The sequence below is a fragment of the Typopeltis vanoorti genome, chromosome 16 (genome assembly GCF_054136105.1).
Source record: "Typopeltis vanoorti isolate ZY-2024b chromosome 16, IOZ_Tvanoo_1.0, whole genome shotgun sequence".
NCBI lineage: Eukaryota > Metazoa > Arthropoda > Arachnida > Uropygi > Thelyphonidae > Typopeltis > Typopeltis vanoorti.
In genome coordinates this window covers 79,947,544-79,968,155 of record NC_143564.1, presented here as the reverse complement: position 1 = coordinate 79,968,155, position 20,612 = coordinate 79,947,544, and the positions used below count along the sequence as shown (strand labels likewise).

General features: G+C 37.4%; 1 protein-coding gene across 5 annotated transcripts in view; it reads left to right on the top strand.

The window, feature by feature from the left end:
* LOC150098154 (alpha-ketoglutarate dehydrogenase component 4-like) overlaps window positions 1–20,396 on the top strand; it is a 165,935-nt gene extending 145,539 nt beyond the window's left edge. For all 5 annotated transcript variants that reach the window (XM_090406419.1, XM_090406418.1, XM_090406415.1 and 2 more), the window contains exon 4: window positions 20,160–20,396. In XM_090406419.1, the coding sequence (XP_090262545.1) occupies window positions 20,160–20,192 (33 nt within the window). In that variant the 3' untranslated portion in view covers window positions 20,193–20,396. The remainder of the gene's footprint in view (window positions 1–20,159) is intronic.
* The last annotated feature ends 216 nt before the right edge of the window (window positions 20,397–20,612 follow it).

Sequence of the window (20,612 nt, the reverse complement as noted above, 5' to 3'; positions counted from 1 at the left end):
GAATTTAAGTTGTGGCAAAATCCTTGCCACCTAGTTCTTTGTAATATGTTATATTTTTGTTTAATTTCAGCATTTATCTTGTACTCGATCCTGGTTTCTCAAGAGCTTCCAATTTTTAAGATGTTAAATAATTCATTTTGTTTAGTTATTTTACTAGCAAGTTCCGTGAATCTTTGTGTAGTTTGAAATAACTTTTCTCCTGTAGCCCTTTGGGATACTTTTCTTTGCTGCATATAGGATAGTATTCTTCCAAGTTATGTAGTCTTTGTCTAAGTCATCATGGTATGCGTGATCTTTCAGCATTTTACTTATTTCATCCTTGTATTTCTCCCAATTTGCCTTCTGGAAGTTCGAATGATATTTTCCTTTTTGGGTGGGTCTAGTCATTTTTGGGTTCAGATTGATTAATATTGGGGTATGGTCACTTCCTACTGGTTCCAAAACCGACCAAAGAGCTTTGTCATGAAGATCTGGAGACACTTCAGTAATATCTAGGGCATCTTTTGTGCCATAAGAATGAGACAGATAAGTGGGTTCTCCACTGTTGAGAGTTATTAGTCCTGTTTCATCCAAGAAATTACTCAGGTTTTTCCTCTTGGGTTTATTTCCTCAGAACCTAACAGGTGTTTGCTATTCATGTCTCCTAAGATAATGGAGTTTTCTTCAATGAGATGGGATAGGCTGGAAAGATTTGGTCCAGGTTTGTCAGGAGGATGTAACAATTGAATATGTTTAATGGCTTTTTACTTGGTTCCAGTATTTGGATTCCTTGTATTTCATTTCCTTCTGCTACTATGTCTCTAGTTGAACAACTTTATATGACAAGTTTCGGATTAGTGTCAGAAGCTCTCCTCCATTTTGGTCAGTAGGCCTATCTTGTCATATTATATCATAGTTTTTAATGTTTAGTCTGCTGGTTTGTCAAAGTTTGGTTTCCTGGATGCAGATAATTTCAGCATCGTGTTTGTCAGCTAGTGGTAATAGTTCATTTAGTTTTTCTTTGCTTGCTGGAGTAACGATGCCATTTAAATTACATTGGATGATATTCATATTTCTTGTAATGGCTGGAATGATTTGCTCATTTCTCAACTCTGACATCATTTCCAAATCAAGAGTCGCGTTGACTGCCCCATATGTGGTAGCATAGATAAAATCACTGAAATTTGTCTCCATGACGGGGAAAAAAGAAATGCTGATGTCGTTAGATCATCCAGAGGGCGCCATGAGGCGGTGACAGTCAGACTTTGCCCTCATCATCATCATTGGCTCGACAGCCCTGTACGGGCACTGGCCTTTTTCAGAAACTTCTACCAGCCTTTGTTATTCACTACTAAGTTCCAGTTTTTGACTCCCAAAGTTTTAATATCCTGAATCACTCCATTTTCCCATCTCATTTTAAGTCTTCCAATTTTCCTTTTTCTTTCTGGCCTAGCATTGAATATCTGCTTAACAATTCTGTTATTTTCCCTGCTCAACTTAATCTATTGATTTTAATGTACTTAATAATATCTGGCTCATTAAATAATCTATACAATTCATAATTGTATCTTTTTTTCTCCACATCCCATTCTCTTGTACTGCTCTAAAAATATGTGGAGCATATTTTTAGTCAATAGTCATCATGGAAGTATCTGTACAAGAGACATAGTGCTGAAATGCTGTATCTGTGAGATAGAGATTGAAACGAGCTTGTGAGGAAAGGATCATCTATGAGCTGAATTGCTATCCCTGGACAGCATCAAGAAGTTTTAAGGTTTTTAGGTGCATCTCATCCTCAAATGTGTGAACATTTGAGGATGAATTCTAAGGATGGGTAGATTTGGGATTTGAATAGGGATAGTAGCTGGGTGGCTGTAAAATTGCTTCTTGAGTGGAAAGGAATGCCTAGTTTTTTAAAAGCTGAAGAAGCCATTAATGTGTTGTGGTTGTGTCAAGAGAGGTTGGACATAAATGGCAGGCCAAGGATAGATATTCATTCTGTCTGGTGATGTGTGTGTGTATTACTGAGGATGAAGGAAGGTGAGCTGAGATCCCTTTTGCAAGAGAAAAGGCAGGACTGCGTTTTTGTGGCATTGAAGGTAACTTTTGGCATCAGTAACCTGGAGAAATTCTTAATTGGGTTAAGACAGTTGTGTAAATTCAACTATTGTATGAGTGTGAAGATATAAATGTCATTGAACATGGTTATGAATATGGTGAAGGGCTGGAAAGGATTCAGAGTTTCTGGGCCTGTCTCTGTATAGAAAAAAGCCAGGAGGTAACTTGTTGTGACTATAAACAAATGCAAGAAGCATCAGAAACAAAGGAACAGAGTTTGTTGCCTTGATGAATATTTTTTGGCCAGGATTATAGGCATTAATGAAACATTTCTATCAGAGTTGGATGTAGTAACTGGTTGAGTGTAATGGTTAAAGTATTTTTAGGGAGGATAGAAGAGAATGGGAAACTACTAATGGTATGATTTGAGCTCAGTTAGGGTAGAAATGCATGAAAGCAATAATAATAATGTCTATGTTGCAGTCAGTTTTATGTTATCTAGTGTGTAGTCGAGGCTAACATAAAATATATGGTTGAGTGTTGCTGCAGATGTGGTGGATCCAAAATGCATTCCCAAATTACCCTGATGGGTCCTAAGCAAGTGATTATCATATTATAGGAGACTTAAATTATTCAAACATTGATTTGATAAAAATCTCATGATAAGAATGAAAGAGAATTTATTGACTTGTTGGTGAGACTGCTTTCTTAAGAAAGTTGTCTCATCTGACTATCCCAAAATATATATTTGGAAATATTGAGGAGAATTTCAATGGGTGAAAGTTTTATTAATGGTAGTCTTATTAAGTTTTTTTAAGTAGTCTACTTTTGGGATAATCAGTTCCCACTGAAGTTAGCACAGGTTACTACTTTTTGTCCATTATCTTATGCAGCAGACATGGAGACTGACAAAAAGAGTATGAGGAAAATACACACAATACATAGAATGTACAGGAGTCCTAACAATGATTAAAAATCTATTAACTGAGCCTAGAAGCTTTTTATTTTTATTTATCCCCCACACCCCTCATGATAAGAATGAAAGAGAATTTATTGACTTGTTGGTGAGACTGCTTTCTTAAGAAAGTTGTCTCATCTGACTATCCCAAAATATATATTTGGAAATATTGAGGAGAATTTCAATGGGTGAAAGTTTTATTAATGGTAGTCTTATTAAGTTTTTTTAAGTAGTCTACTTTTGGGATAATCAGTTCCCACTGAAGTTAGCACAGGTTACTACTTTTTGTCCATTATCTTATGCAGCAGACATGGAGACTGACAAAAAGAGTATGAGGAAAATACACACAATACATAGAATGTACAGGAGTCCTAACAATGATTAAAAATCTATTAACTGAGCCTAGAAGCTTTTTATTTTTATTTATCCCCCACACCCCTCATGAGTTAGGGGCACAGGGAATAAATCTAACCCATTAAATCTGCTGTGATTATGATGATGTAGTGTGCTGCATAGCTCTCATTGTAATCTTTCCATAAGTAAACTGATTGTCTATAGGACTTGCCCATCCTGCTAAAGAAATCTGTGCTGAGAGTGCATTTAGGTGTTTTGGCTCATATAATTGATTTAATTCTGCTTTTCAATGAAACAAACAACTATGGATTTACTGGATTGGCTAAAGTAGGATAAGGAATTTGATAAACCACAAGGAAAGCCAACAGGAGAAGCCTATCTGTGACTGAATCTAGAAACGAGAAAATCTTCCACACCTTAGTGGAATGGTATCTGAAGACAAGGGGATGAAGTATTTTCATATATACTGTTAAGTGTTAAGAATGCTTTTCACGTCAGGAATGGCTATGCAGTCAATCAACTTCCTTTTGAGAGGTTGAAAGATGAGCATGTAATTTTTTTTAATGGTTTTGTTGATGGAAAGACCTGGTGAAACCATTAGACCAAAAAGTGAGCTTGTTATTCTATTAAATTTAACTTGCTAAAAAATTATATTCTTGTTTAGTCCTTTATCAAAGTGTAAGCAAAGTTTCCATGTGAAGTATCTTCAGAACTAGGCCACTTGTATACAAAGGCGAATCACTTCACATCAACTGCCTTAGTATGCAAATGCAAAACACACTTCGTTTCAGAAGTGTATGTTGCTATGCATTATGGACACTCCCCAGACTGGTTTCAAAGTTTATTGAGGTTTCATCAATAGCAGCTAGATTCAAATTGAATTAGTGCAAAATTCATTAATAGTAGTAGTAAAAATGTTAACTCTCCCTTATTGTTAAAATAATCTGGATAAGAGATAGTTGTAGAAAGTTTTTCCAATTGGTTAGAAATTAAATTAAACTTTCCAAGAAATTATATTCTTGTTTAGTCTTTATCTAAAAGTAAGCAAAGTTTGCACATATCTTCATGACTAGGTTACTTGTATATAGAGGCTGATCCCATAATGCATAGCAATGTATAAAAGGCATTTGATGCGAAGTCATCAGCTAGTCATGAAGATACTTGATTTATGATATAGGAAAGGATCTGAGAGGAACTGTTCATTTGTTTGCCGATGATGTAAAGTTGGGTAGAGCCACTGTCGGTGCCAGGTTATTTTGCACCCTAGGCAACATTTACAAGTGTGCCCCTTATTTCATAAACTAAAATGTTTCTAATTGACATTAAACAAAATAAAATTGTCTCTCAGGTTAAATTAATAGGACTTTTTTTTATTTTCTTTTTTAATTCATTTACAAAAAAATAGTTATAAATTACCAAAATTTAATATTTTAAAATGTTAACGTTTTAAAATATTTATCTTAACTGAATTTTAAATAGCGGTAAGTTCAAATCATTTAGGTAAGGAACAAAAAAGAACTAAGAGTTAAATAGTAAAATAGTATGATGTGTGAGGGATAAGGAAAAAGAATCGATACCTAAATCATATATCACTATTTAATTTTGATATTTTAGTAAAGTATGAATAAAGCATAGCTTGAAGTTTTGCACCCTAGGGGGTTGCCTAGTTTGGCTAGTTCCTGGGTAGAGCAATAGTGAATGCACATGATGTCAAAATTTTGCAGGATGATTTGGATAGATTGGAGGACTGGGCTAAGGAGAATGGATGTCAATTTAATGTGGCAAAATGTAAGGTTATGCATTTTGGAGTGAAAAGATTAGTGAATCAAGTGGGTGTCGGATCCTGCAGCCGCCATGGACCCCGAGCTGTATGGAAAAATTAAAAGATATCAATAAGAAAGATATAGATATTATGCATTTTGATGATGAATTGCAACAGTTTCAACTATTTTGAGAGTTTGACAAAATTGTACTTACTGGGTGCGAAAATTAAGGATGTGAGTCTATTAGAGCGCAAAAGCAGAGGGTGAAAGAAATGATGGTGGTGGCAGGAACGAATGATTTAAAAGGAGAAAAAATTGCTACAAGAGAGTACTTGAAGGAATTACTAGAGGTAGCAAAAGAAAAGAGAGAGAGTTAAGATAGTGAGTCTGTTGCAGTGATATGACAGAAGAGTTGAGAAGGAGGGCTATAATTGCAAATGACTATGTGCAGATTATGCAGGAGGAGTGGTGTGGAGTGAGTTTGATGGGTGAAAGGATTTATACAAGATGGATGGTTTGCATCTGAATGGATTTGGTATGTGGAGACTGGAAAAAGTGTTATTGAATGAGGTGAAAGTGAATGTGCAGAATCAGGGAAACTAGAGTTATTAAGGGGGGGGGGGGAAGAGTGGATATGGAGACATCAGGGAGGCAGTTGAGTGTAAGAATATGTAAAATATGCTTAAGCTAGTACGAAGGACAACAAATCAGAATGGGATAGTTAGTATAAGGCATCAGGATAGGGGTGGGACTAACGGGCTTCTGCATTTCATGTATACTAATGCCAGGAGTATTAGGAACAAGAAGAAAGAATTTTTGGCTTGGTTGGCACTTCCAGACCACAGGTTATTGGCATTAGTGAAACACGGCTGACAGAAGATGACACAACTAATGGGATTGAATGTGAGGGGTATGGTGTGTTCAGGAGTGACAGGGAGAATAAAATGGAGGGAGGAGTGTTATTGATGATAGCTGATGAGCTACAACCAAGAAGTATAGAAGTGGAACTACAGGATAGAGAAAAGAGCACATTTGAGGCTATTTGTGTGAGATTAAGACTAGCAGAACAAAATATACAGTTGGGTGCTGCTATAAATCAGGTGATGGAATGGATGGTGGATATAGTATGCATAAGCAAATAGATGCAATGAGTGGAAGGAGAATAATTATTATGGGAGATTTCAACTATGGTAACATTGATTGGAAGAAGGAGAGGACACATGGGAGGAAGGAATTCGATTTTATGCAACTATTAAGGGATAACTATCTGAGACAGCATGTAATGGAAAACACTAGGGGTTCAGATTGCTTGACCTAGTAATTGCATCTGAGAATTTGACTGTAATGAATATGACCACGCCACCAATTGGTGAGCTTGATCATAAGGTCTTGACCTGGGAGGTGGCTAAATGTGTGGAATTTTCAATTAAGACAGGGTATATGTAGAATTACCAGGCTGGTAAGTATGACAAGCTTAGGAGATTGCTTGGTTCAATGCCATGGCATGTAAAACTGCAAGGGCTGGATGTTGATAGTGCATGGGAGGTGGTGGTTAAGGAGCGTTTGCAGGAGGTAATGGCTGACTGTATACCTAGAGTCCGAATAGTAAACCAAGTAGGGGTTAAATGGATGAATAACGCCATTAAGCTTAAGCTGCAAAAAAAGAAACAACTGTGGAGGGAATTTAAGGAGAAAGGTGACCTGCAGGCACACGAACAGTATGAAGTGCAGCCAGAAGGGTAACGAGTGTGGTAAGAAAAGCAAAAGCGGATTATGAAAGGGACTTAGCCATGCAAGCTAAAGGGAATCCCAAACAGTTTTTTCGATATGCTGCAAGTAAAAGAAAAATTGTATATGGCAGAATGATTTTAAGGAATGCTGATGGTAAGGAGGTAACTGAATCAGTTGATATAGCGGAATTACAGAGCGAGCACTTTGCAAGAGTACAGTGGTATCTCGCTAGTCCGAACCCTCCAGTAATCCAAACTGCAGATTGAAAGAGAAAAATTTTTATTTATCGTGTATTATTATTTTGTGTACTATTTTTTTAAAATAATTATTATTTTAACTATTATTATTTATTTTATTATTATTACAGTATAGTATAACTACGGTGATACACAAAAAGAGGAAATTCAAAACATGCATAATTTGGTTAAAAATATAAATCCAGATATTGAAATTTCTCAAACAGATATTATGGAATAGATTAAAGGTAGAACCGAAAGTGAAATCGAAATGAAATCAGATTCTGAAATTATAAATATCACGCTACAGAATGAATTAGATGACGATAAAGAACTTTAAGAAAAAAAAGTAAAATATGAAGGGTGACAGTTTTAATATGTGTATAGAATGGGCTAAGCAGAATGATACGCCATTCCACAAAATTTTATTGCTAATGCAGCTCCGAGAAGAAGGATTCGAAAAAAGTTTAGCTTCCAAGAAGCCAAAGAAAATCAGTGACTTTTTTACAAAGAAATCAAAAAACTTTTTTTTTTGTGTTGTGTACCAGAAAGTGATATTTTTACGCAAATTAAATTATGTACTGAACTATGCAATTTTATTAAATCAGAATCCTCAACAATACAGATACATACAAACTAAATGTTTTACTAAAATAAACTTGTATGCTGTATTAATTTTTATTTTTTTACATTACAAACAGTAGCTTTTTTTTCTATCAGTTACTTCATTTATTTACAGAATTAAATTGATGTACCATTAGAATCTGATTATATTTGTCTTAAACGCTAGTTATTGTTGTCTCTTGGGGGAAAACTCGTTAATCCACACTTTTCGCTAATCCGAACGAGCACGGTTTTTATTAGTTCGGATTAGCGAGATACCACTGTATATCATCCTGGTGGTGGCAGGAATGAAGGAACGAATATCTTTCACGGGAATTGTGGTGAATGAATTGGAGGTGAATAGTCTATTACAAAACCTCAAATGTCAATTCATCTGCGGGATTGGATGATATACCATCTCGTCTCATAAGAGAAGCGGCTAAAGAATTGTCAGTGCCCTTGACCATTTTGTTTAATTTGAGTCTTGGGTCTGGGTTAGTCCTGAGGGGGTAGAAAGAGGTAAAAATAGTATCACTGCATAAAGGAGGTTCCAAGACTGGAGAAAGTAGTCAAGAGAAAAATACAGGAATGGATAGATGAAAATGGGATGCTGTATTGGGGACAGTGGTTTTGTGAAGTGTAGATCATGCCTCAGTAACTTGCTCACGTTTTATAATACAGTGACGGTTTATAAACCCATTACCTTATCCAGGGTAATGGGTTTACAGTGATACTACTGGACCTTGCTAAGGCCTTTGACAGGATACCACATGAAATTCTAATCAGTAAACTGCAGTATATGGGGATGGATATAGGGTTGGTGAGATGGATAGGAGGGTGGTTGATGGAGAGATATCAGAGAGTGGTTTATTCAGGAGTAGAGTCCAAAGGATGGCCTGTGACTAGTGGTGTGCTGCAGGGTTCTGTTCTTGGACCACTACTATTTAATTTGTTCATTAACGATATAGGAAAGGATCTGAGAGGAACTGTTCATTTGTTTGCTGATGATGCAATGTTGGGTAGAGCAATAGTGTATGCACATGATGTCAAAACTTTGCAGGATGATTTGAATAGATTGGAGGGCTGGGCTAAGGAGAATGGATGTCAATTTAATCTGGCAAAATGTAAGCTTATAATTGAGACATTCAAATTACTGAAGGGTTTCTATAAGATTAATTCAGAGGATATTTTTGAGAACAGGACTGGTGGTGCAAGGACTAGGGGGCCATCCATGGAAACTGGGCAAGAGTGTGGTTAGCAAAGGTGTTAGAGCTAGGTTTTTTACTTGGAGGGTGGTAAATGAGTGGAATAAGCTGCCAGAGTCTGTTGTGAATGAGTTCAAGGCAAAGTATGACAGATACTGTGTGAATGTTGAATAGTTGTTCTTGACATGATGTTCAGGGCCTCCCTCAATGAGTCTAAGGACTCCGTGGGGTTGCCCATAATTTTTTTTTTTTAAATCTTGGATGAGATGTAATTTCTCAGCTTACATCCTCGAAGCTTACTTGTTAGCTTATCTGAGGATGACACCAGTTAGTTATTATTTATTGGTTTGTTTGCTGTGATGGGAAGCTACGAAATCAAATCTATCAAATCTGTGTTTAATTGGTTTGATTTCCACTGCAGCCGTTGATTGAGAAATTCGCTTGCACACACACACACACATATACGATAACATGGAATGTCTTGATGCATCGCTGAACTGGGAGCCTGAATGAATATATTGTGTTTCATTAAGTTTGTATGGTATTTTGGGTGCGTGTTTCTTGTTCATAGTATGTCCTTAGAGCTCTTTTCAGTTTGTAAGGTTTCTGTATTCAAAAGGTAATTTGTTTATCATGTCTGGGATGTAGAAGTTTCGTGTGGCCTTTCCTTAGTGATTATTGCATTTATATGCGATATAATTAGTTGTCTGAGGTCTTGTTATACAGTATGTATTTCTGACTGTCCTGTAGTTGGCATCGAAATAATGTTTTAGCAAAGCTGCATAGAGACATAAATGTTTTGCTGTCAGTATTTTGTGTTCTGACATTGCCGTGTATATAAAATCATTATTGTCTCTTTGTTCCCAATAGATCAGTTTTATCGTTTTGAACTGTAATGACATTAATCTATTTAGTTTGTAGGGAGCACAGAAAGCATACGTTGTTATTGCGTATCTTAGTATTTTTTGGCATAGTGCTTTGTATATTAGTGTTTTTTGACGTGCGGGAACTATGTCTTTTAACATGTAGAGTTTGCCAGTTATTGTTTGGAGTTTGTTGTGTAGATGGTTTATGTGGCTATTCCAGTTCATATCTGCATCGAAATAAATTCCAAGATATCGTATTGTTTCAACCTGAGTAATTGTAGTGGTTTTACTGTTCTGTGTGTTTTTTTATGTTGGAGAGTGGATGTTGGATGGTTATATATTTGTTATCAACTGTTCGAGTCAGTGGATTTCTGAATATCATTAATTTTGGATTATCTGAGTTTAGGTGTATGGAGTTTTTTGTGAGCCAGTCTGTGATCAGATTTATGTCATGTTGCATATTTGTTTGGGCTATGCTTGCGTTATTATGGATGGATATTATCGTTGTATCGTCTGCGTATTGGAATATCTTACCTTTGAGAGGTAGCTGATTATTATCGTGCGTGTAAATGTCGAATAGAGTTGGGGAGAGTACAGCTCCCTGTGACACTCCACAGGTTACTGGTAGCTCTCTACCTCGGTTTGACCCGATACGTGTGATATGCTTTCTATTTTGGAGGGAGTTTGTAAACCACCTGTGCAGAGGCCCTTCTATTCCAGCATGCCTCAGCTTTTCTAACAAGGATTGATGTGTGAGTGTATCAAATGCTTTAGTTAGATCAATAAAGACTACCATGGCAATTTTGTTTTTGTCTAAGGCGGTATTAATTACGTCTGTAAAGTCTTCCAGGAGAGATGTTGTTTCCTTATTTTTCTGAAAACCATATTGTGTTCTGGGGATAATAGGAAAGGTCTCTGTATATGCTGTGAGTTTCTTCAGTACGATCCGCTCCATAATTTGATTGATAATTGGTAATGTTACTATGGATTTGTAATTGTTGATTAAACTTCTTTTTCCATGTTTCTATATGGGTGTGATTATGGTGGTCTTTAGCATACTTGGTATCTGTCCTGTTTTTAATATTTTATTTATTTAGTAGGATAGGACCTAAGCTAGTTGCATATTGCTTGATATCCTTAGGTCTTATTCCATCAGTTCCTGGGCCTTTGTTTGGTTTGATTTGATGTATTACAGAGAGAAGTTTTGCTTCTTTTATGGTTGGGAACCATAATGTCTGTTTTGATTGTGGTCCAAGTGGAGGATCACGTTTTGTGATTGGAGGAATATTTCTATGCAGTTCTTGGATGGAGTCTGCAAAGTATTGGTTAAAGTCATTTGCTAGTTGTTGGATAGGTTTTGCATCTTTCATGAAGCTGTGTTTTATGGTTTCAGAGGCAGTGGTGTTGGGAGCACAATCTAGCATCTCATTGATTAGATGCCAGGTTTGTTTCATGTTGTTTTGTGCAGAGGTTAATTTGTCTCTGTAGTAGTTAGTTTCTTTTTGCATTTCTTATTTGTGTTGTAAGGCGATTCCTTGTTATCTTGTATTCAGTTTTTAATGCTGTGTTATTTGGATATCGCTTTAATTCTTTCCATGGAGAGTCCTTTCTGTGTATTTCTAGGATTAAGTTTTATGTTATCCAAGGATTCTGGGTTGTTTTTGAACGAATTCTGATTTTCTTTGCAGCTTTCTTATATATATATTTCCTCCAGTGTGAGTTTAATGTTGTTGTATAAGATATCTGATGCCACATGTTCCCAGTCAGTTTTTCTTATTTCGTGGTTGACTATTTCTTCGTCTATTATTATTTTGTGTTGCTTTTCTTCTGTGGGGCATTGTATGGGTATTGTCTTTGTGTGCAGGTTTAGAGCCGTGAAGTAATGATCTGCTACTTTGTACTTTATGACTGATGCAGTGTAACTGTTTGGTGGTGCTCAGACGTTTATATGATCTAGGCAGGAAGCAGTGATAGTATTTCCGAATATTTCTTCTCTAGTACATGATGTTATTGTTGTATACATGGATAGCATGTCTAGGTATTGTACAGTGTTGTTCTGGTTTTCGTTTGCAATATTTATGTTTATGTCGCCGATTATCATTAGGTATTTGGTTGAGCATATTTCTTGGGGTGAAAGCTAGCATTTGAGTTCGTGCAAGAATTTTATCATGTTTAAGTTTGGTGGCCTGTAAATGGCATTTAGTATTATGGGATGCTGTCTATTGCTGGTATTAGTGATTTCGATGCAAAGCTGAACATGCAAAGCATGTTCATACTGATAGGCTGTTTCTTTTGCTATTAATTTATGTTCGATAAATATTGATATTCTACCCCCTCTTTTTGTTTGGCAGCATGATCTATGTTATTGGAAGCCTGGAATTTGGAAAGCAGTCGCTTCGTCATTAGTTATGGATACTTCTGTTAGGACCAGTATATCAATAATACTGGTGTAATACCTCAGATAAGCCTGTAACAATAACCAATGTTTTAGGATGCTTCTGATGTTAATATGCAAGATTGGGAGTCCTCTTGCTTGTACTGTGTGTTGTTCCATGCATCAAGCGAGTGTGCAATTTCTGATGTATTCTGGTATAATTACATCTATCTGATGGTTCACATTCATTTTTGTTGTGTTGAGGTCTTCTTTTTGAACTAAATTAGAGTCTTTTGTTTCACTCTGGCAGCCTATATACGTCTTCCAAGCTTTTTATTTGTATAGACTTTGAAGTTTGTGACTTTCCCAAGAATATTTTGCCGTCTTTGATCTACAAAAATTTATAATTTTTTTTCTGTTTTTGCTTTTCTTGCTTGGTACAACAGATTCTGATTGGTGTTAAATACTCAGATAGAAAGATTGGTGTATTGTTTGCGATGCGTTTAAGTCCTTGACAACTGTTTTTTTTCCAGTCTGCTGGCTTTTATGAGATTGTCTCTTGTAGCCTTGCTTGTCAGACGAACTATTATTATTATTTCGGGCAATTCCAAGGAGTCGACAGACTCATCGAGGGAGGCCCTAACATCATGTCAAGAACAATTATTCGACATTCACACAGTATCTATCATACCTCGCCTTGAACTCATTCACGGTCATAGCACCCACAACTGACTCTGGCAGCTTATTCCACACATTCACCACTCTCCAAGTAAAAAACCTAGCTCTAACACCCCTGCTGACTACATTCTTCCCCAGCTTCCATGTATGGCCCCTAGTCCTCCCACTACTAGTCCTATTCTCAAAAATATCTTCTGGATTAATCCTATAGAAACCCTTCAGTAATTTGAATGTCTCAATCATATCACCCCTTTTCCACCTCTCAACCAATTTTTGCAACCCACAAATGTTCAACCTGTTCTCATAAGGTTTATTCAACAGACCTGCTATCATCTTGGTCACTCATCTCTGGATTCTTACCACCTCCTCCCCATCAAGAAGAAACCCTGGCGCCCATATCTGGACACAGTTGTCTAGATGGGGTCTTATCAAGGCTCGATATAGTGGAACAATAACTTGTTTGTCTCTGCTTGTTAAAGTATTTTTCAGCAACTAAGTGATTTGATGAGCTGATTTAGCCACTTTTGCAATGTGCCCCCTAAACGTCAACTCCCTATCCACCAACACTCCCAAATCTCTGGCCTCATCGATCTCCTGGAGTACGGTTCCACCAATGTGATATACTGCTGCTAATCTTTTTACTCCAAAATGCATAACCTTACACTTTGCCACATTAAATTGGCATCCATTTTCTCTAGCCCAGTCCTCCCACATTGGTGGTCCTCCACTCCTGAATAAACCGCTCTCTGGTATCTCTCCATGAACCACCCTCCTATCCATCTCACCAACCCTATATCCATCCCCATCTGCTCCAGTTTACTGATTAGAGTTCCATGTGGTATCCTGTCAAAGGCCTTGGCAAGGTCCAGTAGAATCACTGTACACCCATTACCCTTATCCAGTTCAGCTGTCACTGTGATATAAAACGCGAGCAAGTTACTGAGGCATGATCTACCCTTCCCCAAACTATGTTGTCCCCCATACCGTATCCCATTTTCATCTATCCAATCCTGTATTCTTCTCTTGACTAATTTCTCTAAGACCTTGACAACGATTCCTGATATGCTAATCGGTTGGTAATTTACAACAGCAGTCTTGGAACCTCCTTTATGCAGTGGAACTATTTTCCCCTCTTTCCACCCCCTCAGGACTAACCCAGACCCAAGACTCAAATTAAACAAAATGGTCCAAAGCACTGACAATTCTTTAGCCGCTTCATGTACGTGGTCATATTCGTACAAACACGAGCTGGTATACCATCCAATCCCACAGATGTATTCACATTGAGGTTTTGCAATAGACTACTCACCTTCACTTCATTCACCACAATTCCTGTATAATCTATTGGTCTATGACTGGTGCGATTGTGGCCAGCCTTGTCCTGGGAATCCGATTTATGGTCTGAATATCATTATCCTGTAAGAGGGATTTCAATTGTATGGCTTAACTTTAAAACTACGTCTCTGAGATTTTCTGTGGATTCAGTTTCTGGAAGCCCGTTTATGACAAGGTCTTCTTTATGTTGTTGTTGATTTAAAAGTTCGTATTGTAGTTTTAGGGAATTAAGTTCTTGACGGAGTTCGAATGTGTCTTTCATTGATTTTTGTTGCCTGTCAGTTAGTACGTTCATGCTGGTTTTAATGTCTTTTACCCTTTGTAAGACTTCTTCGACTGTTGAATTAATAAATTTAACAGACTCTTCATATTTGCTACTTTTTTGTTATTTGTTTATTCTGTTTATAAAGAGTTCTTGGACAAGATCTACTAAGCTGGCTTATATTCTCTAAACCTTTTTTTAGTAATAAATTTACGGAATTCAAATTATAACTCACCGGTATTTTTTTGTCTCTTCAGTTCATCGTCCGATTCTGCCTCCGGCGTCACCCATGGCATAGTCAGTTGCACTATGGGTGGTGGCATTTCTTTGTTCTCTCTGCAGTATAGGCCCTTCCATTCCTCTCGTTTGACATTGGATTGCGTTGCCATGTTGTTTCTGAAATTTCAGAACATGTAAAGTGAAAATTCCTAAGGCATTTACGGATGTTAAAAGGGACGAAAGTGAGGCGGAAAGAAACGAAATTGAGAGAACGAATGAGAGTAGAAATGGCGTGGTGCAGAAACCGCAAGTAAAAAAAATCGAAAGAATGAATGATAGCGAAAAAAGAATGACTGATGGCGAAAGTTGGACGCATGTTGGAACGAAAGTACTAAACCAAAGAAAGATGAATGACAGTAAAAGTGAAAAGAATGATAGCGAAAGTTGGACGCATGTTAGTCCGAAAGTACGGAAACAAAGAAAGATATGTGAGAGTGAAAGTGAGAAGAATGACAGTGAAAGTTGGACGTATGTTGGACCGAAAGTACGGAAACAAAGAAGGATGAATGAGAGGGAAAGTGAGAAGAGAGGGTCGAGAGTTAGAAAGTTAGAAAGATTTAATGATAGAGTGAATGTGTCGCGAGGTTCAGAAGGTGAATTGGATTGGATGAAGCAAGAAATGAAATGGATGCGGAATGAAATTAAGAGAATGCAGGTCAAAACTATTAAAATAAATCATGATGGCATGAAAGAGTTAACAAAAGATGAGCGAGTGGCGTTGTATGGCGACTCCATTATTAAAGGTGTGCTAGAGGATAAAATGCACAAGGTATGTTTTCCAGGCGGTAAAATGAGTAGAGTGATTGAGGCATTGAACATGAGGCGGGAACGAGCAAAAGAGTTAATTGTATTAATTGGAACAAATGATTTGAGAGAGAACAAAGAGCATGTCAAAATGAATGTCAGGAGACTGCTTGGAAAGATAAAGGAGAATAGTGTGACAGGAAGGGTGGTCAGTGTGTTGCCTAGGTATGATTGTGGTGAAATGAGGCGGAGAGCAAGGATTATGAATGATATTCTGGCTGAAATGTGTGAGGAGATGGGAGTACAGTTTGTTAATGTGTGGAATGAGTTTGAGGGACGAAGTGAGCTGTATGGGAGCGATGCACTGCATTTGAGTGGTTATGGTGTGAGTCGCTTGGAGAGACTGCTGCTGGAAGGTAGAGAAGTGAATAGAGAGAATGAATCAGATCAAGAGGGGAGTGATGTGGAAGAGCAGGAGAGAAAGACAGGAGAGATTGAAGGAGTGGAAATGAATGTGGAAGTGAGTGGTATGAGTATAGATAATGAGAGAATGGGTGTGCAAGAGGAGCAGGGAAACGGGGAGGCTCAGGGTGGACAGGGATACACAGCGTGAGAAAGGTGGATGCTCCAAGAGGAGGTGAGAGAATGTGTAGGCAGGAAAGTAATGGGATGATCAGGGATCAAAAGGAAACAGATGGAATTGCAAAGGGTTCTAAAATGAAGAAGCAGAAAGGGAAATGGCCCCAGTCCAGCATGGAGAGATCACATCGAGTGAGTGGTATCAGTGGAACTAGCTGTAGATCCAGAAATGAGTTGTTGTGTTTGTATACCAATGCTAGAAGTATAAGAAACAAGGCGGATGAAATGGTTGCACTAATTGCGTCTGTGCACCCAGAGATTGTCGGAATAAGTGAGACATGGTTAGATGAGGATGACATCCTGACAGGAATAGAGATGGAAAGGTATGATGTGTTTCGTGAGGATAGAAGGGGTAAAAAGGGAGGGGGAGTGCTATTGATGATAGAGAAAGAGTTATGTCCATACAAGGTAGAGATGCAAGGGGGAAATGGGGCCAGTGGTTTTGAGGCAGTATGGTGTGAGATAGAGGTGAATAGAATCAAATACTTGGTGGGATGTTGTTATAGACCTGGTAATGTGGATGGTGGTGATAGTGAAATGTATAGTCAAATAAGCCAAGCAAATAAGAAAAGGGTGATCATTATGGGTGATTTTAATTATGGCAATATAGACTGGAATGAAGAGATAGCAACTGGAAGTAAAGAAAATGAGTTTCTTGAGTTTTTGAGGGATAACTACCTCAGACAGTATGTAACAGAGGGCACAAGAGGATTAAGGGTCTTGGATTTGGTCATCTCATCGGAGGATGTAATTATCAATGAGGTATCAAATCATCCACCAATTGGTGAAAGTGACCATGAGGTGATTACTTGGGTGGTTGCCAGCAGTGCAAGGACCCCTGTGAAAAAAGGGTATATGTGGAACTACAAGGGGGGTGATTATGAAGAGCTCAGGAGATAGCTTGCAGGTGTAGCATGGAATGAGGAGTTAGCTGGAAAAGAGATCAATGCAGCTTGGGGGATTTTCAAAAAATATTTAGTGGATGCAATGTCTAAATGTATACCACGGGTGAGAAGGTTAAATAAGTTAGGTGTGAGATGGATGAATAAAGAGATTAAGCATGCAATACAGAGAAAAAGGGCATTGTGGAGGCAGCATAAGAGAAGTGGAAGTAACCAATTTCATGAGTTCTACAAAGACCAGGCAAGGAGAGTGACTTGGTTGGTGAGAGTAGCTAAAGAGAGGTATGAACAGCAGTTAGCTAATGAAGCTAAAAAGAATCCTAGGGAGTTCTTTCGATATGTAGCCAGCAAAAGAAAGAATGATTATGGAAGGATGACATTGATTGGAGGAAATGGTATAAAGACAGCTATTGCAGAATGTGTGGTGGAGATACTTAATGAGCAGTTCATAAAGATCTTTCAATCTTGTGAATGTGACTTCATGGAGAGATTAAGAGCAGTTGATGATGGGGAGGAGAGACTGACTGTAAGTGAGCAAGAGGTGTTTGGGGAGTTGAGTAAACTAGATGTAAATAAGGCTGTGGGACTTGATAATATATCACCGCGTATTCTGAAGGAATGTGTCAGAGAGTTGACACCTGCCTTGACATATTTTTTTAATACGAGTCTTGCACTTGGTCAAGTTCCTAAGGAGTGGAAGGAGGGCAAGATTGTGCCACTTCATTCATAAAGGAGGTGATCGAACTCAAGCATCAAACTATAGGCCTATCTGTGTGTCAGGTGTTGTGGTTAAGTTGGTGGAGAAGCCTGTGAGAACTAGGATCCAGAGTTGAGTTGACAACAATGGTATAATCTTTGATGGACAGCATGGATTTGCTAAAGGGAGGTCATGTTTTAGTAATCTACTTGCTTATTACAATAAAGTGACTGTTTCCTTGGACAGAGGAGAAGGATACATAGTAATATACTTGGATTTCGCAAAAGCTTTTGATAGAGTACCTCATGATAAGTTGACAGTCAAACTAGAGCAGATAGGGTTGGATATTAGATTAGTGCATTGGATTGGAGACTGGCTATCTGATAGGTATCAACAAGTTGTGTATGGGGGTGCAATATCCAGGAAAAGGAAAGTCACTAGTGGAGTGCCTCAGGGATCTGTTTTAGGGCCATTACTATTTAACTTGTATATTAATGATATTGGCAAAGATTTGGATGGAGATATTCAGTTGTTTGCAGATGATGCAAAGTTGGGAAGAACCATAAAGAGTAGTGAAGATGTTGTGGCCTTGCAAGAAGACTTGAATAAATTGAGTGATTGGGCAAGCAAATGGGGGTGTGAGTTCAATGTTGCAAAATGTAAGGTTTTAAAATTTGGAAAACAAAGATGGGATGCAGAATTTATGCTTGGTAAGAATATATTGTTGGAAGTAGAGGAAATAGGAGATCTGGGAGTGATAGTGGATAAGGATCTAAAATTTAGGGGTCACATCGCCAAAATTGTGAAGACAACACAAAGACTTCTGGGAATGATGAGGAGGACACTGACGTGTAGAAGTAGGGAGATTCTTGTTCCATTGTATAAGGCTTTGATTAGGCCACACATGGACTATTGTGCCCAGATTTGGTCACCTGGTTTTCAGAAGGATGAGGAGATGTTGGAAAGGGTCCAAAGGCGACTGACTAAGGTAGTTTCTGACCTCTGGAATGTCGAGTATGAGGAAAGATTGAAAAGATGTAATTTGCAGAGACTAGTGGAGAGAAGGAAGAGGGGAGATATGATAGAGACCTACAAGTTGGTAAGGGGTTGCTATAGGATCAATGGTGGAGAAGTTCTACAGCGAATAGTGGGAGATCAGGGGAGAACCAGAGGTCATCCCTGGAAACTGTATAAAGAGGGTGTGAGTAGGGGAGTGAGAGGCAGGTTTTTTTCGTGCAGAGTTGTGAATGATTGGAATGCCTTGCCTGAGAGTGTGGTGTCTGCAAGGAGTTTGAATGTGTTTAAGACCCGGTATGATGAGATGTGTGTGAGATAAAAGGACCTCCTAGATGAGTCTTTGACTCCATGAGGTCTTGTTTAATAATAATAATAATAATATGACTTCCGTCGGACGATAATTCCTTCTGGCACTTGTTGCACTTCATGATAATAATAATAATAATAATACTTCATGTAAAGGAATACTTAGATAAAGGATGAAACAAGAATATAATTTCTTGGCAAGTTTAATTTAATTAGTAACTAAGTGGTAAAGCTTTTAACAACTATTTTTAATGTGATCTATTTCTGTGGTTAGAAATTTGAATGGATTCGAAAACCTACAGATTATTCTGTTTACGAATTGCATATGAAAGGAGCCTGTTTGAAAGATAGAGACATTTGAAGGAATGAATGGGGAAGAAAATCTTGTTAAAGAAAAGTTGAACCACAAAGGATTGTTGATTAACTTCTGTCAGTGTTTTAATAGATTTAATGGATAGTGGTATGAACCAATCTCAATTCTGATGTGATAGTGGAAAAAAAATCTATTGAAAATACAAGAAGTAGCAACTACATTATATCTCTGTGGAAGAGCATGTAAAAATCTGGTGAGAGTTGGGTCTCAATAGTCAAGCACGTGTATAGGGAGCTCTTAGGATGTCACTCTAAATGTGAAAGCAGTATTCCGTGGTTTGATGAATCTCTTTAGAAATAATAGTCGCTTAGATGTAAAGTAATGTCTCGAGTGAAGGAGAACCTACTTTCTTATTTTTATATGATGAAAAGGATTAAAAGTTATCTTAACAAAAGAAACTTTTTCTTGTTAAAAAGTTAGTTGGTGTCTAAAGTTAGATTGAAGAAAATACAGGAGATAGGATTGAATTTTTCAAGCAATGAAATTAAGAAGCTTTTTCAGAACTCCATTGAAAAGTGATTTGCAGACCAGAATATAGGGTTTTAGAAATAGATATTCTATAAAGTTTATTCATTTACATAGTTAAAAGATGTGTCAAATAACAAAGGAATGTTGTGTGCAGTCAGCAGCAAATCTGTGGATAAGATTTTTATCAGAAATATTCAAATCTTATCCACGGAGTTGATATACGAGGGTGGTTTGAAAGGTTCTCGTCCTAACAATGAAAAAACGAATGTATAATTTCAAAATCATTTTTATTTTTCAACATAATTCCCTTAAGACTAATACATTTATTCCAGCAATGCTCCAGCACCATTATCCTGTCCCTGTAGTGGTTCTCAGTAAGATCTGCAAAATACCCCTCTACAGCTACAATCACCTCTTGACAGGCCCGTTTCTACATTCTGCGGGGCACTGTGCGAAATGGAAAAACGGGGCCCCCCCCTCTGAAAGTTAGTAACATTTATGGAAATTTTAAATGGAAGAATATCTTGTTAATTAATTAAATCAAATATGAAAAATATTTATGCACATAAATAAACAAGTATGCTCGTTAGCATCAATTTAAGTAAAGGGAAAAAATTAGTTAAAAAATAAATGTGTTTGTATGTACATGATATGTTTTTTTATTATGTAAGTACACATTATCATATAAATATGCCAGAACAATGATTTATTTATAATATAAATAATAATATAAAAATATCCATTTTTACTCTAAAGAATGAAATATATGTATAACAACTTAAGAT